The sequence below is a fragment of the Telopea speciosissima genome, chromosome 6 (assembly GCF_018873765.1).
Source record: "Telopea speciosissima isolate NSW1024214 ecotype Mountain lineage chromosome 6, Tspe_v1, whole genome shotgun sequence".
NCBI classification, from domain to species: Eukaryota; Viridiplantae; Streptophyta; class Magnoliopsida; order Proteales; family Proteaceae; genus Telopea; species Telopea speciosissima.
This window is the reverse complement of record NC_057921.1, coordinates 16,865,887-16,893,235: the sequence shown is the minus strand read 5'-3', so window position 1 is coordinate 16,893,235 and position 27,349 is coordinate 16,865,887. Positions and strand designations below refer to the sequence as shown.

General features: G+C 39.4%; 1 protein-coding gene across 1 annotated transcript; it reads right to left on the bottom strand.

Moving 5' to 3' along the window:
• Positions 1-2,197: 2,197 nt before the first annotated feature.
• On the bottom strand, positions 2,198-19,462 carry LOC122665480. Its single transcript, XM_043861633.1, has 5 exons — positions 19,429-19,462; positions 3,024-3,082; positions 2,834-2,926; positions 2,572-2,710; positions 2,198-2,247 (listed from the first exon to the last, which is right to left on the bottom strand). Exons 1-5 carry the CDS (start codon positions 19,460-19,462, stop codon positions 2,198-2,200), a joined length of 375 nt encoding a protein of 124 aa, XP_043717568.1.
• Positions 19,463-27,349: the final 7,887 nt, after the last annotated feature.

Sequence of the window (27,349 nt, the reverse complement as noted above, 5' to 3'; positions counted from 1 at the left end):
GAGTTGAGAGGACAGATTAGTAAACTTACTGCAATGCACTTCATCATAGTGCTTAAACAATGGATATTTGATGTCATTGCAACAGAAACTTTCAGACATCATATTAGGAGTTGTGAGCTAATTAAGATAATGAATGCTTAAGCTTTGAAGAAAACAAAAATGGTGTCCACTCTAAAACTAACCAACTACATAGTAAAGATTAAAATTTAGGTGAAAGGTGGAAAGTTTACTGAATCTAAATAGGATTGGCTATGAGAGATGAACACACTTACTAATGGTGGGGGAATTAATTCCAGAGAGGAATTGTTTATATGGTTTTAAGAGACACTGGAATATCAAGTGTGTGAGGATGCCTTGTGTAGAAGTCTTTTAATATGAAATTGGTTCAGAAAATATGAGGAACTTTAGCATTTGATAGACACCCTTTGAGTAATATTAATGAATATTGAATTTTGTTAGGAAAGAATAGGAAGTAAAATAGTCAAAATATGGATACAACGGGACAGAAGGACCCCATTAAGCAAGGCCAAGATTGCGAACCCCATTGAGCAAGGTCAAGACCACAATTGTTTGATAAAAATCTAATTCCTTTCTTTTATTGGTTAATAATTTGTAGTAAAATTGTGTCCAGAGAAAAAGAAAGGAATAGTCACTGGAAAGAACCAACTCACAAGGACATGAAAAAATAAATTGTATAGAGGAGTTTGGTTTGTGATTTGAACTAACGATCAAGTGGGTCGGGAAAAAAACAGAGGTAACAACAACTTTTAGCAGCTACAAAGCACCGCGGCAGTAAAGGACTTTAATATGGGAAAGAACTAATAGAAGCTAGATCTATTGCTAACCATCATCGGACTGATTGATGGTAGAAAAGGAAAAGGATCAAAGAAATGTCACCCTAATAAAGAAATTAAAATAATTAATAAAATCTTTATTCTTAAGGGATAACATAGTAATACAAATAAATTTACTACATCGACTGAAAGCTTGCAACAAGCTCCAAACGCATCTACATAAAGAAAATAAACAGAAGACCAGAACAAGAGTTCTAATGGACCTACTATATGACAAGGAAAAAAATTAAATTCAAAAGTATGAAAATTTTAATGGAAGCCCACGAGTGAAAGTCCGAAACAAGGGTCAAACAAAATACAAATCAGATGAATAAACCAGAATTGAAAAAAGGGATTAGAGTTTAGCAGCAACTACAGTAAGCAGAACCATGAGACTCACAACACAATACATCATCAATGATTCGATACCCAACACAAATCGCCTTTCCTAAATATAAATCAAAGGGCCTTACATGGAGAAAAATATAAAAGAACCAGAACCATGAGACACACAACAACCTACCATTTCACAGAAATTACAATAAGCAGGCAGACCCAATTACAACAGATATGCCCAATAAGAAACAATAATACATGATACCTTGCAAAAGTATCCTACCAGCAGGGTGCTATGAGGAAGATTTGACTCCAAAAAGGAGAAAAGTAAGTTCATTAGATACTTATCACAACCCCAACATTACAATAATGTTCATGAGGCAAACAAAGCTTTCGTAGGACTAAAAGCAAAAGGGAAATTAGGAAACTTGTTAAGACTGTAAAAAACTTTACCAAGTTTTTAGAGCAACAAAATTCCTGCACAATCAGACATATGACAATAGAGAGAGAGCAGGAACCAATCAATAAAAGAGATGTAGAAGCTAGAATGGCTATACTAAGAAAAGACAACTGATAAATTTGGCTGCCCCAAGAAGAATGATTGAATTGGATGCTCATCAAATCTCACTATTTAACAGGTTTCTCCTGTTGAGCATTCTACAAAAACATTGTACCTGCCATAGATCCATGAGAATAACCCTTCAAGGAACAAACATTCATAACATGAACCAACATAGTTCCCCATGAGGTCAATCATGAGGAACCTCAAACAAGATCACCACCCAATTAAATAATAGCAGAACAGGAAGTGGATTAATTATCATAAGTTGCAAAGAGCAGCCTAGCACTTATAAATATTGCTTTTCATAGTGCACTAAAGTGTCTCCTATATTTTCCTCAAGCCTCCAAAACCACTTTTGTAATGCATCTCTTCCCTTCACTTGATAGCATCTCTGACAACCATAATAACAAATCTATCATTTCTAAACACAGCTCAAGCAACATTCTCCAATCACAAGGAGAGTATGTTAACCAACACTAAATGCGACATTCACTGTCCAAGCTAAAGATTCACTCTCTGCAACACAAGAAGAAGTGAAGAGATGCATGTATTCAAATTCCCCAATAACTTGGAAAAGCAAATATTTGAAACGGTTATAATATGCCCTGGTTAAAGTCCTCATTCCCCTAAACCAACAAAACAATGAAGGACCAAGCCATGTGTATAACTTGAAGCATATGGACAAATATCTCATCAATGATAAGAAGGAACCATGATTTACCTGAAAATAGGTAGGAAACATATTCCTCAATACCAAAATATTTAAGGTATATATTCCTAAAAATCAAAATATTTAAGATTTCTAGCACACCGTAAATAATATATGATTTTGGGAGTAACTTGGCTTATTCCAATTAAACATCCTACTACAACCAAGAGCTCTGGCATGAACGGGAGCAGCTGCAGCCGTCTTGATAGCCTCAGTGGTTAAAGGAAACTGATTCCCTTGGAAATTCGACCTTCTCTGAGCAAGAAAACCCTACAGGCAGAAAAACAACAAACAGATACAAAGAATAATTAATGTCGCCCATGAACAGTGGGGTACAAAATTTAAGTAGAACTATTTGAGATTGAAACCATGAAGTCCGTCCAGTTGCAATACCTGTCTCACAGAGGATCTGGAATCCATAAAACGGCACACCTTTGATGCATTCCCTACGTTAGAACCCACATTCAAGAAGTTTTGGTTTTTATTCTGCAAAGCAAATGCCCTATTAGTATACAAAGAAAACTAATACATAACAAAATAAAATCAGATGATAATGATAAATTTACAGGGACGAACCAATCACCGAAGCCTTCTGCTTTTTAAATTTGGAATTAGACTTCTTGGACATCTTCATGATAACATCTGCATCAGTAACAAAAACAAGTGGTCATGGAACCATAAATTATTACCCTAAGAACAATAACACAACTTGTTTCTCCATCTGCAGTTATATTGGGCTGAACAATAACTTTTTAGCTTCTAAACATCTGACCTAGATCATCAGTAGCATGTTGTAATCTCTAATAAAGGACTTCCCAAGAAGAAGAAACAGAATAATACACTGAATGCTCAAACCAGTGCCCTGTTTTCTTTTACCATGTTCCTCACCAGTTCAGCTGTCTGGATTTTGAAACTTTATTTCTTTAGTTTTCAAATTCATTCCCAATTTTATTTGTATTTTTTTGTGCATTTGTGTTTCTATTTCTTTTTCCCTATTCACATTCCATTGTATGCATTTCATCTGTTAACTATCATCTAGCCAGTTTTATATTTCCTCAGAGGTTTCAGGCATCAAGAATGTTATACAGTACACTTACTGCGAATTGAAAAATGCTACTGATGATTTTAATCAAGCAAATAAAATAGGGGAAAGGGGTTTTGGTTGTGTCTACAAGGTATTTCGCATTAAGTTTTCATATTTTATTAAAACAATTTTACCTTGATTCTAATTGTTCAAATGGTTTCTCAATGACTCCTACTATGGCTTCTTACATCTTACCAAATTTTTGTCATGCTCATGGAAGGTTGTTGCTGTCAAGGTACTATCTCATCTTCCCCTCTACAGGCTCCATCTACCTATGTAATCTATATATCAAGTAAGAATGCACAATTGCCAAAGAACAATGATCAAGGAACGGTAGGAAATTCCAACTCAAACGTTAGAACCTAAAAACAATGCACAAGAAAAAATCACAATTACCAGAGAAGAGCTTTCGAATAACAAAAAAAAATCTCTATTAGTATCTATATATCAAGTAAGAATTCACAATTACCAGACCGGATTGCAAATCTTTGAACTCAGGAAGCAACACAGTTTCCTAATTGACTTAAACATTGAAGCGAATTTCAAACACAGGAAGTCCCATTCCCGTGCATGGGGGTATAGCAGAGGGGGTGGTATAGGGGTTGGGTAGGTGGGGGGTTTTGCAAAGAGGGTGAGAATGGGTTGTAGTGAAAGGATTGGGTTGCAGAGAAATCAGTGAAATAATAAGGGTTGCACACTCGGATTTCTTATCTTCATTTTTTTTGCGACGGTGTCGCTACCAAAATTGCAGGGTCAAAGTTAAAGGAGGGCGGAGGATGCCTCAGTTTTTCATGCTTCTTTTCCCAGATTAGATAAGAAAAGATGCATGAAAGTATGCATAAATCAAACTCAAACACTGACCTAGAAAAACAGAGGAAGTTACTGAAGGATAAATCCATGTAGATAATCCAGTTGCTTTCCTCGATGCGACATAGAGACGTAATTAAGGATTCTTCGAGCTACAGTAGCTAGGGCGGCTTCCAAACAGCAGCAAAATAAAGGAATTAGAGTGGGAAGAAAATGTCTACTTGCTTACCTCGATGCGACACAGAGTCAAAATTAAGGATTCTTCAAATAGCGGCAAAATAAAGGGATTAGAGTGGGAAGAGAATGTAGATGGAACAAATAATGGAGATAGAAGGAGAATAGCGTTGAGAAAGGATTCTTCGAGGAACAAAGAATGGAGAGAGAAGGAGAATACCGTGAGAAACGATTCTTCGAGCGGATTCTTCGAGCTACAGAGCTTCCAAGCGAAAATGCAGATGGAACAAAGAAAGGAAAAAGAAGATAAATAGCGTGAGAGAGGGTGGAATTAGATGGGAAAGGTATTATTTGGTTTATAAAAGGAATAGATTGATCGATGTAAAAAAGTATTATTTGGTTAATAAAACGAATAATTTTAAAGGGTACCGTAAATTTAAGAAAGATAAACAAAAAAGAAAAAAGAACAATAAAAGATAGAGAATATTTAAATAAGAAATAAGGATAAATTGATCAAGTGAAAAAGTAGTCACGAAACATAAGTTCATGTACTTATATAATAGTATGATAGTATGATATGATATATATATATAAAAGCATTTAAAACACGGTTCAAATAAGCCTTGCCGACTGGTATTTGAGCAATTCTTCCTATTGCTTTTACAGAACTTTCTTCTTGTATCATCAATGTCGCCTTGGGAGATAATTGATCTCGGAGTGAGTCTGGCACGAAAAATTCAAAAAATAGTTCAGCTCGGAACAAAGTGCTCCCTGAGCTTTCCTGCGGCTCATCAAGGAATACTTGCTCTAGCATAGATGTCAAGCGAAAGTTATGCCTAAGCCAATGTTGCCCCCACTATACTTAAAAATATTTGTGGGGCACTATGTACTTACACCTCTACGAGTTACAATTGGATGGGGCCGGTGTGTGGCGAACAGAACGGTTCATCAAGCAAGAAAAGGCCTTAGTAAGCAAAGAAAACCACTGAACAAACGAAGAAAGAAGCAAAGGTGCTCTACGATCAGCTATATACAACGACTTGCGCACCAGAACCAAGCAACGGCTAGCGTGCTAGGTCCGTGATGTTGGGTAACCTAGAGGGGGGTAAATAGGTTACCACTAGTGGATTTTGCCTCTTTTTCGATTGGTTGCACACTTATATTAAATATAAAAAGCAGAAGTAAATGAGGCACAAGATTTATAGTGGTTCGGCTAACTTAGCCTACATCCACTCCTCTCAACCTTGAGAGAATTCCACTAGTATTTCCCTTTCAATACAATAGGTGGGGAAATGACACCTTTACAACTCTTTTTAACAGGATAAGAGGATCCTTACAATCTTAGTTCCAGGACAAGAGTATCCTTTCAATCTCTTAAGGATGAGAGGGTCCTTGTACTAATCTAAGTACAGTCTAGATTAATACAACAATGCTTTATCAAATCAAAAGCATAAACAAGTAAATACAATAGAAGTTTGGTATAAATACCTATCAAAGAGTAGTGACACTTTTACCCTTTGAGTGATGGTGCTCAATGATATGAATGAGAGTGATGCACCTTGAGTCTCCTAGATGACTCTCCTTGATGGCATGAGTTGGAGAGAGTGGAGAGTTAAGAGCTTGGTAATATCTCTTTGAAGAGCTTGAATTGAATAATTTAGCTCAATGACAAATTCTCACTTTTGTACTTTCTCAAATGTACTATGCACTTTTTCTATCAAAAGATGTATTTTGTTCCTTGTTTGGATGTGTTTTATAAAGCCAAAAGTTGGAGTTTGTTTGTTCTCCAACGGATATAAAACTGTCATATTTTTAGACTGTCGGTCGACCTATAAAGTTGTCGGTCGACCATCAAAAAATTAGCCGTTGAAAACTAGCCGTTAAGCCCAAGTTTGGGGCTGTAGGTCGATTGTCGATCGACCTATGGATCGACCTACAAGTGTCGGTCGACCGATAGATCTGTCGGTTGCAACCGACAGCTCTTGAAACAGTGCTGTATTTTTTATATATTCGTAGGTCGCGACAGTAGTCCGTAGGTCGACCGATGAAGCTTATCCTATTTTTTTGATTGTCTGTTAAGGGGATTTTTGGTCCAGCTTGCTTGGGGACTTCATAGGTTTTTGTCTAACACTTTAATGGCCATGTTTCTTGAGTCTAGGGCATGGGAATGAGTTCCTCCTAGGGTCTCTTACATGTGAATGTAATGTGTGTGTAATGTGATATGCACATGTAATGAAATGTGTTCTAATGCACTTGAATCTTCTTGGAGAGTCTTTGTCTTGTTAATTCTTGGCTTCCTTTAGAAGATGTTCCTCAATCTTCAAATTTCTTCTTTTCCTTAACTCTTCTGTTGTGAGCTCCGTTGATCAAGTCTTTCCTGGATGCTTGATGCTTCCAACGTCTGACTATGAAGCTTGCTTAAAGATTGGAATATTAGTATTAATCTTAATGTTTGTTATCATCAAAATTAGTTTATGGAGGAATGTGTTTTCCAACAATCTCCCCCTTTTTGATGATGACAAACATGTGATTCAAAATATGCATTACTCATGTATGTATGCAATTCAAGATAAATATATGCATTATTCATGTGGGCATGTAACTCAAGATGAATATGCATTATCATACATCATATGATTATTTGAATCATAATTCAAGGTAAAGATAAATATGCATTATCATATAATATGTAGATAAATATGCATAATCACATAATATGAATATTTGAATCATAATAACTTCTCCCCCTTTTGTCAACACAAAAAGGAGGTGTAGAGCATGAACAAGCAAAACAATCTTAGGGTGGCTCCCCCTAAGCCAGTGCTGGTAACCATGAACAAGCAAAAACAATCTTAGGGTGGCTCCCCCTAAGAAAATGACTTCCTGCATGGTTAGAAGAACAGAGAGCAAATAATATGAAGCCCAATAAAGTGTTAATTTTAAAAGCATCACATGCTTCAAAATAGAAGTTCCATGTTTTAAAAGTATGCCATAAAAGTACAGATCAAGAGTTCTAATATAAAGTCGGTGATGTCAACTATCTCTCTTGTGGAGGAGGAGGAAAGAAATGCGATTGAGACGATGTAAGATCACTTGGTTCTCTGTTGGATGCGAAGAATCTCTTCTTGATCTTTGTGGAGAGAGGTGAAGTGATCATCAAAGCCCTTCAGGCGGGTGTCAAGTTGTTGGCGAAAACTTGAAAATTCTCCTCCTGGTGACATAGTCCCCGAGGGTTCACCAACATAGTCTTCATCCTCACCGTCGTCCTCTTCTTGTGACTCCTTCTCACGTGACATGTTGGGTAGCTCGCTTCCTTCGGGCTTGGTGTGAGGGAGGAGCCGCAACAAATCCCAGCTTCATCTTCTTGATGGTGGATGAGTCGATGTCAATCATCTTTGGGTCAATGAATTCCCAGAGAGATCCACTTCATGGAACTTAAGGATGGCAGTTATGAGTCTGCCATATGGAAGGTTTCCCCTATAATGAGGTACTGCACGGTATCCATGGTCTTCATAATCACATATGGAAGATTGATAGGATTGGCAGTGACAAGACACCAAGTAATGTAGGCTTGAAAGGGATTGACTTGGTCTCTATGGCCTCCTTTGGGCAAGATGTTGTAGCTGACAATGAAGCTGATCATCCTGGGTAGTTCATGAAGTTTCATAGCTTTAACAGTTGGTTCAAACCCAACATAGTCTTTCATGATGGCACCATAAATTTCATCAACATTCATAAAGGTTTTGGCATCCCCTTTGGGAGGAAGATAGCTCATATCTCCTAATGTGGGAATTCCCATGATCTCTCCTAGATCTTCATAAGTGAACATGATGGGAACACCCTTTACTAGGGATGTGATGGCAAGCCTATCATCCACTATTTGGGTTCTCAGATTACAGTAAAAGTGTCTGGCAAGGTCAGGATAGCAGGGATCAACATAAACTAAGGTATTTTCCCAACCTAAATATTTGAAATATTCTTCAATGTCATAGTCAAGAAATTGAGAAACTCTTACAGTTCTTTCCTTGTCAACCTTTCTCTTCTCAAATCTTCCCCAGAGAATGGAGGCTTCTTCTGAGATGAAGAGAGACTTGTCATATGCTGCAGAGCTCTCTCCAACTTTGGCTTTCTTCTTTGGTTGTTTTCCCTTGCTTTGCTTTGGAGCCATTTGAAACCTAGGGCTTTAGAGAATAGAGAGAAATAGAGATTTTTTGGTTGGAAGTGGGTAGATTGTGTAGGAAGAGTGATTTGGGGCTTGGATTTGGTGAAATCTCAAGGGATTTTGCAGGGTTTTGCCTTGGAGTTCAGAGAAAAAGGGTTTTGGAGAGGAGAGGTCTCGAACAAAAGAGGAGGGAAATGAAAAAAATCCTCTCGGTTCTTGTTTAAAAACGAAAATTTTCCGTGTCGGTCGACCTACACGAGTCTGTCGGTCGACCGACAGGTCAAAAACAGGGATTAATGGGATTTTAGCCCAGAATTCTCTAACAACCTGATTTTTGGGCTTTTTGAGGATTTCACTTTACTCAAAAGGGTTGCAAATCCCGAGTTCTCTCCTCAAATAGCAGAATCTCTCTTCACTTAATGGCTTGGTGAGTATGTTTGCAAGTTGTTTTTCAGTTTCAATGTATTTTAGAACAATTTCCCCTTTTTGAACTGTGTCTCTAAGAAAGTGATGCCTAATATCAATATGTTTGGCTCTTGAATGGAGAATGGGATTTTTGCTTAAATTGATTGCACTTGTATTGTCGCAATTAATTGGAGATGAACTAAAATGTATCCCATAGTCCATGAGAGTTTGCCTCATCCAAAGGACTTGGGCACAACACTGCCGGCCGCAATGTACTCGGCCGAGTGGAAAGAGCAACGAGTTTTGTTTCTTGCTAAACCATGAAACCAAGCAAGATCCTAAGAAGTGACATGTGCCACTTGTACTCTTGCGATCAAGATGGCACCCTGCAAAGTCGGCATCCGAAAAGCTTATTAAATCAAAATTTTGGTTCATTGGGTACCATAATCCTACATTTGTAGTACCTTTAAGATATTTAAAGATCCTTTTAACGGCACTAAAGTGGGATTGCATTGGGTTGGCTTGGAATCTAGCACAAGCACACACGCTAAACATGATGTCTGGCCTACTAGCGGTGAGATATAGAAGGCTGCCAATCATGCCTCTATAGCGTGTAGGGTCTATGGGAGTACCTTCCTCATCTTTAGATAGCTTTAGAGAGGTGCTCATGGGGGTGCTAGATGACTTTTGACCATCAAAATCAAATTTCTTGAGAAGTTCTTTAGTGTATTTAGTTTGACATATAAAGATTCTATTTTTGGTTTGCTTAATTTGAAGTCCTAAGAAAAAATTAAGTTCACCCATCAAACTCATTTCAAATTCATCACTCATGCATTTGCTAAATTCAACACAAAGATTTTCATTGGTGGATCCAAATATAATATCATCAACATATATTTGCACGATAATAGAGTCTTTTCCTTTATGTTTCACAAACAAGGTTGTATCAACCTTACTCATTTGAAATCCACTTTGGATTAGGAATTCACTCAATCTCTCATACCAAGCTCTAGGAGCTTGTTTGAGTCCATAGAGAGCTTTGTTAAGTTTGAAGACATGATCCGGATATTGTGTATCCTCAAATCCGGGAGGTTATGCAACATATACTTCCTCCATGATAAAGCCATTTAAAAAAGCACTTTTGACATCCATTTGACATAGCTTAAAATTTTTATGACATGCAAAAGCAAGTAGCATTCTAATAGATTCCAGTCTTGCTACCGGTGCATAGGTTTCATCAAAATCTATCCCTTCTTGTTGATTATATCCTTTGGCAACTAATCTAGCCTTGTTTCTAATGATTGATCCATCTTCATCAAGTTTGTTTCTAAACACCCATTTGGCTCCTATAATAGAATGATTCTTGGGTTTTGGGACAAGCTCCCAAACATTGTTTCTTTCAAATTGATGGAGCTCTTCTTGCATAGCTACTATCCAATCACTATCTTCCAATGCTTCTTTTATGTTTTTAGGTTCAATTTTGGATATGAAAGCAACATTGTTGCAAATGTCTTGAGTTTTAGATCTAGTTTGGATTCCTTTGTCTAAGTCTCCAATGACATGATCCAAGGGATGGTCTTTCCAAGGTCTAACCTCTTTGGGTAGATCCTTTGGTTGGTTTTCGGGTTCTCTTAGAGAGAGATTTTCTATGTTCTCCCTAATCTCAACAAGTGTATCATCATCATCAACCAATGGCTTGTTTCTATCTTTAGGAAGAGATTCATCAAATTTTATATTCATTGATTCTTCAATAATCAAGCTTTTCTTATTGAAGACTCTATAGGCTCGACTATTTGAAGAGTATCCAAGGAAAATGCCATCATCGGCTTTAGCATCAAATTTTCCTAAGTTATCCTTAGTATTCAATATATAGCATATACACCCAAACACTTTAAAGTAATCAACTTTAGGTAGTTTATTATGATAGAGTTCATAGGGTGTTTTGAGTAATATAGGTCTAATTAATACACGATTTAACACATAGCAAGCCGTATTGACCGCTTCGGCCCAAAAATATTTTAGAAGAGAGTATTCATTTATCATTGTTCTAGCGGTCTCTTGGAGTGATCTATTCTTTCTTTCAACCACCCCATTGGATTGAGGTGTTCTAGGAGCGGAGAAGTTGTGGGTTATGCCTTGTTTACTGCAATAACTCCCAAATTGATTGAGATTGTCAAATTCTCCTCCATGATCACTTCTAATGGTTGTTATGAGATATCCCTTTTGGTTTTGTATTCTCTTACATAGAGTTGCAAATTCATTAAAGGCTTCATCTTTATGTTTTAAAAATAGAGTCCATGTGAAGCGAGAGAAATCATCAACTATTACAAAGGTGTATCTTGAACCGCCTAGGCTAGGTGTAGTAATAGGTCCAAACAAGTCCAAGTGCAGTAGTTCTAAGGGTCTAGTGGTAGACACTTCATTTTTTGATTTATGAGATACCTTGGTTTGTTTTCCTCTTTGACAAGCATCACATACATGGTCTTTTCCAAATTTGAGTTTGGGTAAGTTTCTAACTAAATTCTTAGATGCAATGGTCTTAATCACTTTTACATTAACATGTCCTAGTTTTCTATGCCATAGGTAGGGATCAACATCATTTGTCACAAGACATGTATTACTAGAATTTGCTTCATCCAATAAGCAGATATAGATATTATTTTTCCTAATTCCCTTCAAGATAGTCTTATCATTTGAATTTTTTACTAAGCAATGAGAGGTTTTGAAAATGACACTATATCCTATATTACATAGTTGACTCACACTAAGCAAATTATACTTTAAATTGTCAACTAGGCATACATTGGATATGATTGTACCTCCAATGGTGATTTCACCGATGCCAATGATTTTTCCTTTGCTATTGTCCCCAAATGTCACCATTCCTCCATTGTACTTGTTTAGCTTGGTGAATAGATTGGGGTTGGCCGTCATATGCTTGGAGCATCCACTATCAATATACCATTCAATTGCTTCATTGCTCTTCAAGCATACCTATAAAAGCAATCAATTATATGTTGGTCCCCATAATCTCATGGGTCCATTGAGGTTAGGATCGATCATACCCTTAGGTATCCAAGCTCTTCTAGAATTTTGACTTTGTATTGTAGGTTTTCGATGTCCATATGATCTTTGGGTTCTTCTTGGCCCTTGAAATTCATAGTGTCTATATGGAACATAGTAATTTTGTGATGTGTAAGACTTATTGTTGATGTAGGCCCTTTGGTGATCATAGGGCCTAGTGTATGTGTTTGGTTTATAGTGATTTTAAGGTCTTTGGGGTGCATATGGCATATATGAAGCATTTTGCCTATATGGTTGAAATGGCTTAGGCTTGGGATATTGTCTTTGTGGCCGTTGGGGCACAAATTCTCTTTGAGGTTTGTTGGTCCTCTTTTGAGAAGTATAGTAGAATGCATGATGCTTCCTTTTTGTATCCGGTTCTTTATATATCACCTTACCATCAATATAAGCACCGATGCAAGTTTCATGCCCGGGTAAATGACATTTTTCACATACAATGGGATGTGAGGTTTGGCCTTGGTTTGATTTTCTCCATCTTGGAGTTCTCATCTTTCCCTTTCCTTTGGCTTGATGTGGTCTTTTACCATCATAGCCTAGACCTTCTTTATTTTGAGGTCCCTTTTGTGGATTTTCTAATAATGTATCTAAGGTCTTTTGACCCTTAGTAAAGGTGTGCAATGTGGAGGTTAGATTCTTATTTTCTTCTTCTAGGTTGTGTGCATGTGAAGTCAACTCATCAATTTTGTGTAGAAGATTGGCTACTTCTTTTTCTAAGGCCTTTTTAGAGGCTTCCTCTTGGAGACTTACATTATAAAATTCTTCAAAGGCCTCTTGAAGTTCTTCCTATTCTAAATCATCATTGCAAATTGCCAATGAGCTATGATAGGGAGAGTTTACCTCGTCATCATCATTGTTGTGAGCCATTAGTGCCAAGTGGACGGTCTCTTCATCGGATTCATTATTTTCTTCTTCACTATCACTTGAATCCCATGATATCTCGGCGGTGCAAGTCTTTTTCTTTCTGCTTTCCTTTCCTTTTAGCTTGGGGCACTCGGTTTTGAAGTGTCCGGGCTTTCTACATTCATAACACACAATGTCCTTGTTAGTATTGAAGGGTTTTTCCTTTGTGTATGTTTTACCTTTGTTTTCTTTTGATGGTTGTCCTTTGTAGAATCTTCCTCCTCTCTTTCTTAGGAATTTTTGGAACTTCCTTGTGATTAGAGAGATTTCTTTCTCTATATCCTCTTCATCGCTTTCTTCTTCTTCGGATTCGCAAAAGGTCTTGAGTGCGATGGACTTTCTCCTTGGTTCTTTTACTTCTATGACTTTATCATCTTCAAGGAGTTCAACTTCATGGGTTTGTAGAGTACCCATCAATTCATCCATGTGTAGAACCTCTAGATCTTTTGCTTGTTTGATGGCGGTCACCATTGGTCTCCACTTGGAGGGTAGTGATCTCAAGATCTTCCTTACATTCTCCGCTTTGGTGTATTCCTTTCCTAAGCTTTTCAACTTGTTAACAATGTTATTAAACCTAGTAAACATGTTAGAAATACTTTCATCATCAAGCATTTTAAACAATTCATATTCATGAACAAGTTTGTCAATCTTGAGTTGTTTAACTTGTGATGTTCCTTCATAGGTAACCACAAGAGTATCAAACATCTCCTTAGCTGTGTTACACATACTAGTTCTATTGAATTCTTTTTCACTAAGAGCACATTGTAGGAATGCAATAGCTTTGTAGTTTTGTTGTATGTGTGTTTTATCCGATGGTGTCCATTCGGATTTCTCCTTAGGTACAATTCTTCCTCCAACTTCTTTTGTGATTTGGAAGGGACCTTCCTCAATCACAGTCCATACATCAATATCATGAGCACACACATAATTTTTGAACCTACACTTCCAGTAGGCAAATCCTTCACCATCAAAGTATGGTGGCCTAGAAGTGTTGAGCCCCTCAATTTGGTGTGTAGATGATGATGATGCCATGGATCATTTTTAGCACAATATAAAGACAATATGGCCTTAGTTTTGAGCTCCCGCTCTGATACCAATTGTTGGGTAACCTAGAGGGGGGTGAATAGGTTACCACTAGTGGATTTTGCCTCTTTTTCGATTGGTTGCACACTTATATTAAATATAAAAAGCAGAAGTAAATGAGGCACAAGATTTATAGTGGTTCGGCTAACTTAGCCTACATCCACTCCTCTCAACCTTGAGAGAATTCCACTAGTATTTCCCTTTCAATACAATAGGTGGGGAAATGACACCTTTACAACTCTTTTTAACAGGATAAGAGGATCCTTACAATCTTAGTTCCAGGACAAGAGTATCCTTTCAATCTCTTAAGGATGAGAGGGTCCTTGTACTAATCTAAGTACAGTCTAGATTAATACAACAATGCTTTATCAAATCAAAAGCATAAACAAGTAAATACAATAGAAGTTTGGTATAAATACTTATCAAAGAGTAGTGACACTTTTACCCTTTGAGTGATGGTGCTCAATGATATGAATGAGAGTGATGCACCTTGAGTCTCCTAGATGACTCTCCTTGATGGCATGAGTTGGAGAGAGTGGAGAGTTAAGAGCTTGGTAATATCTCTTTGAAGAGCTTGAATTGAATAATTTAGCTCAATGACAAATTCTCACTTTTGTACTTTCTCAAATGTACTATGCACTTTTTCTATCAAAAGATGTATTTTGTTCCTTGTTTGGATGTGTTTTATAAAGCCAAAAGTTGGAGTTTGTTTGTTCTCCAACGGATATAAAACTGTCATATTTTTAGACGTCGGCGACCTATAAAGTTGTCGGTCGACCATCAAAAAACTAGCCGTTGAAAACTAGCCGTTAAGCCCAAGTTTGGGGCTGTAGGTCGATTATCGGTCGACCTATGGATCGACCTACAAGTGTCGGTCGATCGATAGATCTGTCGGTTGCAACCGACAGGCTACTGGAAACAGGTCTGTATTTTTTTATATTCTAGAGGTCGACCGACGTTGACGCTATCCTATTTTTTGATTGTCCGTTAAGGGGATTTTTGGTCCATTGCTTGGGGACTTCATAGGTTTTTGTCTAACACTTTAATGGCCATGTTTCTTGAGTCTAGGGCATGGGAATGAGTTCCTCCTAGGGTCTCTTACATGTGAATGCAATGTGTGTGTAATGTGATATGCACATGTAATGAAATGTGTTCTAATGCACTTGAATCTTCTTGGAGAGTCTTTGTCTTGTTAATTCTTGGCTTCCTTTAGAAGATGTTCCTCAATCTTCAAATTTCTTCTTTTCCTTAACTCTTCTGTTGTGAGCTCCGTTGATCAAGTCTTTCCTGGATGCTTGATGCTTCCAACGTCTGACTATGAAGCTTGCTTAAAGATTGGAATATTAGTATTAATCTTAATGTTTGTTATCATCAAAATTAGTTTATGGAGGAATGTGTTTTCCAACACGTGAATGACCCCTTCTCATAATGAGAATGTTCATAACCTATATATATATATATATATATATATATATTCCAAATGTACCCCTAAATCTAGCTAAAATACCTAAATTGGTACTATTTTTCCAAAGCAAACTAAATCGTTTAATTTGAATCAATAAGTTGTTTAGTAATCGGTTCACTTTTCGTTTTGAAAAATAAAACCGAATAATAATCAGGTCAATTTGATTTTGAACTGAGTATCCGCCGGTTTTAAACAATTTAGAACCATCTAAACCATTAAACCGTTTAAACTGTTAACCCCCGATATTAAATTTAATCGATGTTTCTACCCTTTGAGAGAATCCGAGAGCTTTTTGAGCAAATGGGTAGTTGGTCCAATCATGGCTGCAGACAAGGATAGACTATGGATGATTTGGATTACATCTAAGAGTGTCAAGTTTAGACTAGAACCAAGAATTGGATTGGAACCGACCTGCTAGGAGTCAAGTGACCCACCAATAGCTTAATGGTTTGGTTCTGGATTTATCGATTAAGTTATTAGTCCGGTTCTAGATCTACCGATTAAGTTATTAGTCTTCCAATGGTTCCAAAACTGATAGAGCAAGCAGGAACCATTGGAACCTGAACAAATCCACATCCTAACCCTATGTATTAAATAATTCTTAAGCTTTAAAGTCATGAGAGCTAAGTGTTGAATCGAGAGTTTGCGCTCTCGCTGCCTCAAACTTGCTTCCAAATTTTCCTGATGTTGAATCATTTTGCTGCCGCTACTTCTATTGAGATTGATCGATTTGGGCTTCAGTAATCGTATTGGTTACCGATTACGGATTTGTGGTCTCACTGCCTCTGATTTGCTTCCTAATTTTACTGATGCTGAATCGATTTGCTGCCGCTACTTCTATTGTGGGTGATCGAGTTCTTTCTGCTGTTCGCACAAGGGTTCAACATGCTAATCCTATCTGATTTCTCCTCTGATCTTTGTTGAATTGAAGATTTGTTATGCTCTTTTAGCTGCACCTGCTGAGTCGATTCTCTAAATTGAAAGAGTTGGGAATCGTTCATTGTTTCTTCAATGATTACTAATTTCCATTTGCTACTAAGAAGGTTTTCTGCAGCTAGTCATGAGTCACATGACTCATAAAAAATAAAAAATAAAAAAACCTTTATTATTACTCCACCGAAGTGCATGTTACTGTCCTCCGCCGAAGTGCGTGAATTCCCTTTGTCTTCTTCCTGATTCCTAAACCCTCTGGTTTGTTGTCAGATCTCAATCCAATCAATCAGCACATCACTTGCTTGTTTTTCCAATCACTCAGTTCCCTTTCACCTACACTTTCCTACTTGTTTCCTCCCCTCACCACCCTGCATGGAAACTCCACGCCTATCACCATCATCTCCCCCCCACCACCCACAACATCCAACTTCTGGTGATCAATCTCTATCTCCCTCGTCCTCCCACCATGCTTTACACCTGAATCAGGTTAGCCTTCCGCTACCACCTCCATCCCCTTCCCACCAGACATACAGCCAAGATCACTCCACGTCATCAAACCCCCACGGCACTCATGACCACTGCTCACCCACTACAACCCTTACCGAGAACCCCTTCCCCCAATCGTATTAGGAACCCACCGATGAGGAAGAGGACAAATCCTTTGAGCTGGATGATGAATTAGAAGGTAGATTGGCACAGCAGTATGAGAATAGCCTTGTGGGACAGGTGATTGTTTGGGGTCCCTATTGTAAGCAGGCAGTTATTGAAGCCCTGCCGAGTGTGTGGCATCTAAAGTTTCCAATGGAGGTTATTTCTCTCTATGGGAGCAGGTTTCTCTTCAAATTCCGCCACCCACTGGATGTGGTTAATGTACTGGCTGAAGGACCGTGGTCGATTGGAGGTAACCTGATCATTATGGAAGGATGGAGATCGACGGAGGATTGGTCCTTTCAAATGGTCAAATTTTGGATACAAATACACGAGGTTCCACAAGAACTATTTTGTGTTGAAGTGGCAGCCCGTCTTGCGGCTAAAATTGGGGTGCCAAGTTAGGTCATTCTATTTGAAGGTGTTAAATTTGGAGATCGAGTTAAATACTTTCGATGCAGGGTTGCTATAAACATCACAAAAGCTCTTCGGCATAGCGTCAAGATCAAGAGGAAGTCTGGACTTGAGGTGTCTATACTGGGGAAATATGAACGGCTTCCAAACTTTTGCTACTTCTGTGGGATGCTTGACCACGAAATGAAGAGGTGTGTTGTAATGTTCGACACCGAAGCAGAGCATGATAAGGCACATGGCTGTGCTCAAGGGTCCTCTTGCCCTAAATTCCCTGTGTATCGCTTTGGCCCAAACCTCTGTGGTGTTACTCCTTTTCCATGACAGTTGGAGAATCAATAGATCACTAAGCTTGTTAATGGAGTTCTCCCGGCTGCTCCACCTATAGCGCCACCTCAGGTGCCAACCAACAAAGCCAGACGTGGCGGTGCTACGACAACTGGTAATAGTTTCACCACAATGGCGGTTTCTGCAGTGGCTACCCCACTTGGTGGACCACGTGGCGTCATTTCCCCATTCCCAGGTACCCAGCCTACTACCCCAATTCCTTCCACATCTCCCGCTTCATCAATTCCCCACCCTCCAACTACCCACTCAATTATTAACCCCAGGGCCCACTTAGATCCCAACATCAACCTCCCCTCCTTACTCCGACACCCTAAGATAACCCACCTTCTGGCCAACCTCCTTCCCCACTTACCCGATATTTTCATCACGTCTCATAACCAACACCCCATCCATAACCAACTGCTACACCCCACTATGTCAACCCACCAACTTACCCACACCCAATCACTCCACCCCACTACACCAAGCCACGCCAACCTTTTAACCCCTCCACAAGTCCTTTCCCCGAACCCAGATGCCACCTCATCACAGACACGTCACCAACTCAACCCAATGAAGACTGACCTGAATGTAACCGTTGGGGCTGAGCTGCCTCCACGCCACCGCCTCTCCAACATCCAAGAGTTTGAAAGAAAGGAGACATTGAAAAGACCCCGACTGGCCATGGAGGTTGAGGAACACCCTACCATGAATGAAGTACCCGTGGAAGCTGGGGAACAGCTCCACGGGGAACAATGAAGATCCTATCTTGGAACTGTCGGGGGTTGGGGAGGACCCCGACAGTAAGATCCTTACTTCACCTCTCTCGCCTGGAGAAGCCTGATTTTATCTTTTTGATAGAAACAAAATGTCAGTCAGATAAAGTTGAGCAACTTAGGTGAAGGTTACAAATGCAAGATAGTTTCTGTGTTACTTCAAATGGTGCTTCGGGTGGTTTGGCATTATTCTGGAAGGCCAATATTACTATGCAAGTCTTGTTTTCTTCACAACATGTGATTGATGCAATGGTGACGTTGGAAAATGGAGTCTCTTTTTTCCTGACATCTGTCTATGGGCATCCGTTTAGAGAATGGAGACAAGAAGTTTGGGATGAGATTGTCAATATTGGTGTTAGAAGGCATGAAGGGTGGATATGCTATGGGGACTTCAACTCTTTCCTCTCGTGGCATGAGAAAGAGGGGGGGAACAAAAAAGGAGAGAGAGACCTACAAAATTTTTGAACCATGGTGAGTTCATGTGCACTAATGGATCTGAGATCTCATGGACCTACTTTCACGTGGTCTAACAGACGAAAAGGCTCATCCAATATCATAATCAAATTGGATAGAGCGCTCGCGAACCCTGCCTGGAAGGACACTTTTGCTGATGTTGTAGTGCTGGTTAAACCTACCCTCAACTCTGATCATGCCCCGATAATTATTGACTCAGAGGGGGGAAAATTTAGAGGAGCTTGTCCATTCCAATTTGAGTCCATGTGGTTTTACCATCCAGACTGCAAACTGACTGCAATATCCGCATGGTCTTGTCAATCCTCGGATGATGACACCCCTACTTTGTTCCAGAAAATGTGGAATTGCAAGAAAGTCTATTGGAGACGGAACAAGGAGACTTTTGGTCACTTTCAGACCAACATTAGGAGACTGCAGGAGGAGCTTGAACAACTACAGAAGGGATCGGCTTCAGATCAGATGCAAAGAAAGGAGGAGGAGATCTCAACTCAACTGAATGAGGCCCTGGCACGAGAAGAGGAGATGTGGAAACAGAAGAGTAGGAACACCTGGCTGAAAGAAGGTGATAAGAACACAAAATTCTTCCACATGTCTACTATGCAAAAAAGAAGCCACAATAGGATCCTCCGTTTGCAGTTGAATGATGGAGCATGGACAGAATCTGAGGAGCAGGTGTATAAGGTTATGGAGAACTATTACCGTGATATATTAACGTCTGAAGGTATTGACACTGATTCACTACACTTCGCCCTGGAATCAATCCAACCTTCTGAGACCGAAGATATGAATGCTAGTTTATGTGTTGTGCCTTCTAAAGAAGAGATGCGAACTGCTCTCTTTGTAATGACACCCCTTAAGGCGCTAGGTCCTGATGGACTTCCTCCAGCTTTTTTCCAAAAATATTGGGACTTCACTCACTCTAACCTGTATACTTTTGTAAGTGATTTCTTTATGACTGGTGCTCTGCCTGTGCAATGTAATGAGACTATTCTTTGTCTAGTGCCGAAGTGCTCTAACCCTGTGAGTGCTGACCAATTTAGACCTATTAGTCTGTGTGTTGTTGCTGTGAAGGTCATTACCAAAATAATGGCATGCTGACTGAAGGTGGTTCTGGATATGCTGATCTCACCAGCCCAATCGGCTTTCATTCCTGATCGCTCAATCTCTGATAATATTTATACTGCACACGAGCTCTTTCATTACCTCAACAAAAAGAAGAAAGGCAAGCAGAGATTCATTGCACTCAAGTTGGACATGTGGAAGGCTTATGACAGGGTGGAGTGGGAGTTTATTGACAAGCTACTTCATCGGTTTGGGTTCTCAGACCATTGGGTTAATATGGTATCAGCATGTATTTGCTCTGTTTCTTATGAGTTATTGATTAATGGTGCAACTAGGGGAATGATTTCACCCACCTGGGGAATCAGGCAGGGGGATCCCCTATCTCCAGCCCTTTTTATTCTATGCTCTCAAGCTCTTAGCTCCATCATCAATAGGGCGGAGCAGGAATGCCTGATTAAGGGAGTTTGGGTTCGCAACAAAGCAAGGCCCATAACACATCTACTTTTCGCTAATGATTGCCTTCTTTTCTCTGAGAAGCAGCTCGAAGAGGTGTGCCACCTGCGGGAATGTCTGGATACTTATTGTAAGGCAAGTGGACAAGCTATTAACCTGCATAAATCATGCCTTTCCTTCAGCCCTAATGTACCTCTAAAATTTAGAAGATGGTTCTCAAGGATACTTAAGGTCAAATATGGGAATGGTCCCAATAAGTACCTTGGTCTTCCTACCAGTTTTGGAACATCAAAAGCTAAACTATTTCAGGAGATTTCAGACAGGGCTGGGAAAAGGTTTGATGGATGGAAGCATCACCTACTCTCGCAGGCGGGTAATGAAATTATGATGAAATCTGTCGCCTTCTCTCTCTCAAATTATGCTTCCTCACATTTTAAGCTTCCTGCTTCGCACCATACTCACTTGCGTCAGGCAGCAGCTAACTTCATTTAGGGAGATGGGACAGAAAAGAAGAAAATCCACTGGATTTCCTGGAACTGGTTATGTTTATCTAAGGAGAAAGGTGGATTGGGTTTTAGAGACCCTGTGCTACACAACAAAGCCCTCCTATCCAAGGTGGCTTGGAAACTGTGGAAAGAATCGGATGCCCCTTGGGCCCAATTTCTCAAAAGCATTTACTTTTTGAGATGTAGTTTTATGGAGGCACAGTTGAGGTCTAACCCTTCTTGGGCTTGGCGTAGTATCCTTGTGGGAAGGGATGTTCTCAAGGCTGGACTTGTGTGGCGTATTGGAATGGGACAGCAGGTCAACATCTGGGGTGAGAAGTGGCTGCCAAACTTGCCTAAGTTTAAGTTGTAATTTCCGCCGTTAGTGGATTGCCCATTAACCATGGTTGGGGAGTTGATTGATCATGAAAATAGGTGCTGGAAGAAGGAACTAATAGACCTATTCTTTCACCTTGTTGATGGTGCAGCGATCTTGCAAATTCAACTCAGTTTCTTTAACTTGGAGGATCAGCAAGTATGGGGAGGTTCGAAGCAAGGAAGGTTCTCTGTCAAAAGCGCCTATCACCTCTTATGCAATCTTCAGGAAGAGGTTGTGAGAGAGACAACGATGTCTTCAACCAGGCACGCCTGGGATGAAGTTCCTGGGGGGGTATGGAAGGCCATATGGGCTTGTAACACGTTGGCAAAAATTAAGAATCTCATTTGGAGAGCATGTGCAAGTGGACTCGCATCGGCCACGGCTTTAAACCAGAGATAGATTCAGGTCGATAAAATGTGCCAACAGTGTGGGGAGAATGAAGAAATGACTGTTCATATTTTTCTCACTTATTCGTTTGCAAGGAAGGTGTGGTTCGGCAGTCCATTGTCGCATAGAATACCTGAGGAGGTAGTGTACAACTTCACAGTTGGATTCAAGACTGGTCTATTTTTGCATCAGGTGGGAAGTAAGCAGCGAAGGAGACTGTCACGTTAATCTCCTTCCTACTGTGGTTCTTATGGAGAGCTTGTTGGGAGTGACCCAAAAAGCCCTGCCCAGATCCCGGCTCGGGCGAGGAAGCGATGCGCGCTGGCTGGTGTGCAATAAGGAATTAAAGTTACACCTTCCCTCATAAGGCGTCTTTTGGGGGATTGACAAGCGCTTAATCCTACAATTGGTATCAGAGCAGGTGGTCGCGAGTTTGAGTCTCCCCGGTACCATGGGTGCTCTGTTATTGGACGTGCATTTGAGGGGGGATTGTTGGGAGTGACCTAAAATACCCTGCCCAGATCCCGGCTAGGGCGAGGGAGCGATGCGAGTTGGCTGGTGTGCAATAAGGAATTAAAGTTGTACCTTCCCTCACAAGGCATCTTTTGGGGGATTGGCAAGCGCTTAATCCTACAGGGCTCGCAATGACCAGGGTTTTGGGCGCAAGGTTTGGCTTCCAGAGGAGGTTATTGAGGCGGCTTGCAAGGTGTGTTATGAATATATGGAAGCAAATCTTCTACAACAGCACCAAGTTACAGCTACTCGGGCTACAGAGGTTGAAGACCTGCTACCGCTGGAGGCTGGGACCTACACCTTGAGTTGTGATGCTTCCTTGATCAGGGGTGGAACTTAGTCTGGCATTAGCTACTTGCTGTGTGACCATACTGGGAAGTGCATGGTAGCAGTCTCAGATCCCTTCAACTTCACAGAGGTGGTCGTAGGTGAGGCAATTGCAATCCGCCAAGGTTTATTGGAAGCGATCAATGAAGGTTTCTTGAAGCTACGGGTTGAGTCGGACAGCCAGGAAGTCATTTCTGCCCTTAAGAACCCCTCCCTTGACTCTAATCTGGTAGCCAGGCCAGTGTTAGAAGACATCCTTCACCTTGTGATGTACTTTGATGATTGTCAATTTCGTTATATTTCAAGGGTTGCAAATGTTGCAGCAGATTCCCTTGCCAGGAGGGCACAATCCGTTACGGAGAGGATTGTTTGGCCCATTTTCGATCCCTATCTAGCTACCTCTCATATGGTAGACGATAGGAGTTTTTCCGTTCTTGTTTAATGAAGTTTGCATTCTAACCAAAAAAAAAAAAAAGTCATGAGAGCTAAGGTCAAGCCGTTTATTTTTTTATTGTTTCAGCCAAAAATTTTTTTTTTACTAGTATCACTTGTCTCATATACTATTTTATCAAACATTCGACTGTTAACTTAAAGGTTCATTTTGGAAATTCCATCTTAAGAACATGTCTTAAAATAATCCTAGTTGATGAGGGTGATGGTGTTCGTACTTATTAAATTTTTTTTTTTTGGTTGAGAACTCAAAATTTTTATTAAGAAAACGCTACTTAGGAGAATCTCATGGTAGAAACTAGGACTAGATTTAGAATGAAAGGGGTGGGAGGCGAGCAACCAAACATAAGAAAAACGAAGTCTAGATGTAGGGGTGTTAATTGGTCGGGCTCTATCGGGCCTAGGTGGGCCTCACTAATTTTGTAGGCTTCCAACGTGTTCGACCATTTAAGTATTTGGGACGGGCCTGAACAGGCTCAGTTGGTCTCAGACTCTAAATGCTGCATTAAAATCAAGCCTGTTTAACTCTAGTTGGTCTTTAAACGGGCTCTAAATAGTGTAGCCCTAAAATATGCACATCAATCCTAGTAGGCTAGTTAGGCTCAATTTGGTCCATAATTTATCATTTCTTCAACCCAAAGCTGGACACTTACACACCCTTAACACGTACCTAAAGAATCAATTGCACCCTCATTTTTAACCAACTCAGTCATTGTCTAACTAAGTTCATCTGTAACATTGACCAATATGACTCTAGAAGTCAGACTAATGATGCAGTGGGAAAGCCAAACATTGTCAAGTGGAAAAAAGACCATTCAATTCGCCGTTCATAATCGGTCGGGCCTAAACCGAATGGGCTAGGTCGGGGCTCATAATCGGTCGGATGCTCGACGGTCTAGAACCCCACACCAGGAACGACCAATTACTAAACTGGGCTTTAACAGAGCAGATTTGGACGGGCTTACCGGGCTGGGCCTGGAATTGACAACCCTATCTGGATGCACCAGAAGCAAGGAAATCCGCACACACAGTTTGAGATCTACTAATGAAGCGAAACTGAACTGAGGCGAAGTGGAATCATTATCCCCTCCAATTCGTTGTCCCCTCCAATTCCTCTAATTCCTCACATGGGGGCAGAAATGACCATCCTACCCCTGCCCAAAAACACTGTCCAAGGGGGGGTCCACTCCCCCCTATTTGAAGAATTGGAGGAATTGAAGGTGCCCACGAATTGGAGGTGATAATTATTCATTAGTAACCCGCTTTGCCGAATAATTATCACCTCCAATTTGCGGGCACCTCTGATTCCTCCAATTCCTCTAATAGGGGGGAGTGGACCCCACCTTGGGCAGAATTGGAGGGGATAACGATTGGTTACTAACAACCAAATTTTCGAGATGAGGAGGGTGTTTTGCTCCCCAACCCCAATCGAGCGATGAAGCTAAGCCATTCAGTACTGCAATAGCCGGATAGCAATCCGAATTGGGACTACAATTTGTTATAAATCCAACGGTTCCAACCTACTTATTAACATAGTAAATACACGTATCCGAACGTTTTAATGAAAAAAGCGCCATATTACGTATAATACTTCAAAGTCGGATAAATATGTAGATTTAAAGGCCTAACATATTATACACAGATAATACGTGTATTATACGGGTGTAATACGTTTACTTAAATATATAAAACTAAAAACTAAAATCTATCTTAACCGTTAAACCAATCTAATACTAAGTTACTAACCGTTGGATAAAACAAAAAACTAAAATCTACCACTTACCAAAACCAAACCCTCATCTCTTCTCCAGCGGAAAACCAAAGAAACTCCAGTGGCTGCTTCTCATTCTCCATTCCTCTCCATCTCTTCTTCCTCTTCTTGCGTTCTTCAGGTCGGCGATTGCAGTGGTGCTTCTTGGGTTCTTCAGGCCGGTAATTGCAGCGGTGCTTCTTGCATTCTTCAGGCCGGCGATTGCAGCGGTGCTTCTTACTTTCTTCAGGCCGGTGATTGCAACGGTGCACTTGCAGCGATGATTCTTTAAGGTATTTTCCAGAAACCTTTTCCCCTCCATTCTTCTCCATCTCTGAGTTTCAAATTGAGGTGTGTTTTTGGGTTTTAAAACACTGGATCTCTGGTCAGAGTTCACCAATGAATGTCACAGAGACGAGTCGTGGTGTGAGAAAATAGTGAAATACTACTTAATTTCTCTCCTCCTCGTGAGGGTGGGTCATGGGTGTGTGAGTGAGTGGTTAAGTGGTGAGGTTTGTTTTCAAAAATTTGCCCTTTTCCTCCATGAATTGCTGCTTGTCGATGTTGATGTATATACAATTATCAATCGTAAAAATTTTTATATATATAATGATGCACCTGCTGTTATCCACGCCTTTTTCTATTGTCTTTAGCTCCATGTACAATTAAATTGATGATAATGGAGGTGCTGCAGGAGAGATATGCCATAAACAAAAGAACCTAACTTTTTTTCTATTGATAAATTGGAGTTACAAGTTACAGACTTTGTATTTCAACAGAACTCAGGATATAATTCCATTACAAGGAACTGTTGGTTCTTTCAGGTGTTTTCACATTTACAATCTTTTTTAGAATTGTCAAATAGAAAACCTACCAAGAAAAATTCTTCCTACAAAGTAACAGGTTAACAATGATGAGATACACTAGCAACAAATAATAATTACAGTGAGTGTATATGCTTATTGCATAGTGAATATATGCCCGTATTTTTGCTCCTAGATTTTTACAGAGTAACCGTATTAAACACGTACCGTATTATTGCAGTAACGTTTTATTACGCCGGATTTTTTGAAAAGTATTATTGTCGTACAGTCCATTTGATTGTCGTACGTATCCGTTTCCGTATTATTACAGTTCCCAAATTTACTATGTTTATTAATCGTAGGAAATTGAATATAGAACACTAGTTAAACACCAAAACAATACCTACAATTAAAAAAAGAAAAAAAAATGAAAATAATGGAACCATAATAAGCAATTATGGTTTTGGAAATTGAAATTGATTAATAATCGTCTTGATTTGATTCAATTATCATCAGAACCAAAGCAAAGGCGAACCACCATTAACTCCCAAATGTAAATCGTTAAAAGGAAAGGGAAAATTCTGGTCAATTGGAAGGGTATCATAGTAAATTAGAAGCACTTGTTTAATAAGGTATGACCCTCAGCCTTCATCATTCAGAAACCCTTTTTATTTTTTATTTTTTGATGAGAAAATAAAATATATTAAAACTAGGAAAAAGATACAGAGATGTGGTTCCTAGCTTGAGCATTTTTAGCTAGGTTATAAGCCACCGCAAAACAAAAAGGGTCCCCCATAGTACTAAATGCAATGTTTTGTCCTATTGTGTTTATATACACAAATTCCTTGAGAAGAGGCCAAGGAGTATGTGTTGGAGTCCTGGAAGAAAAACTTGACCGAATTCCCAGGTTTTCGAGACGAGTTGAAGGGGGATTTTATAAAATCCCTGGATTCAATCGAGTTTCAATGATTTCGATTGGTTTTGACCATATTTCGGTGATTTCGACACATGTACCTATCGAAACTAGGGGAAACTTGGCTCGAAACTAGGACAAATAGGTATTTATGCCAGAAACAAGGCCAGAAACCAAGACAAACACTTAGTTATGTTTAAGTAAATGTTTTTGTATTTGTATTTCATTTACATTTTTGTATTTGTATTTCATTTATATTTACTTAAGATATTATTCATAAATAAGCAAATTCCCCCCTATTTGAATCCAAGAAAAATAATTAAAAAATCAAATTCCAAATGGAAAAAAAGTCAACCCCCAGTTCAAGAACAAAAACTGGATTTTCGATGGTAGGTGCAATTTTCAACTTTCTAATGCTGGGGTTTTTCTCAATTCTAAAAATTTCATAAATCTTAATATGGTAAAACATTAACCAAAAGAGCAGTAAAATATTCATTTGTTTTAATATCCAAAAAAATATTTTCATTCAGAGCGATTTTGACAGCATTCGCACACACCAAATTAAGTTTGACTAATACATAACTCCTTCAATATAAATCAGATTTAAGCAATCTTAGACTTGTTGGAAAGCTATCAAAACAAAGCTTTCTAACA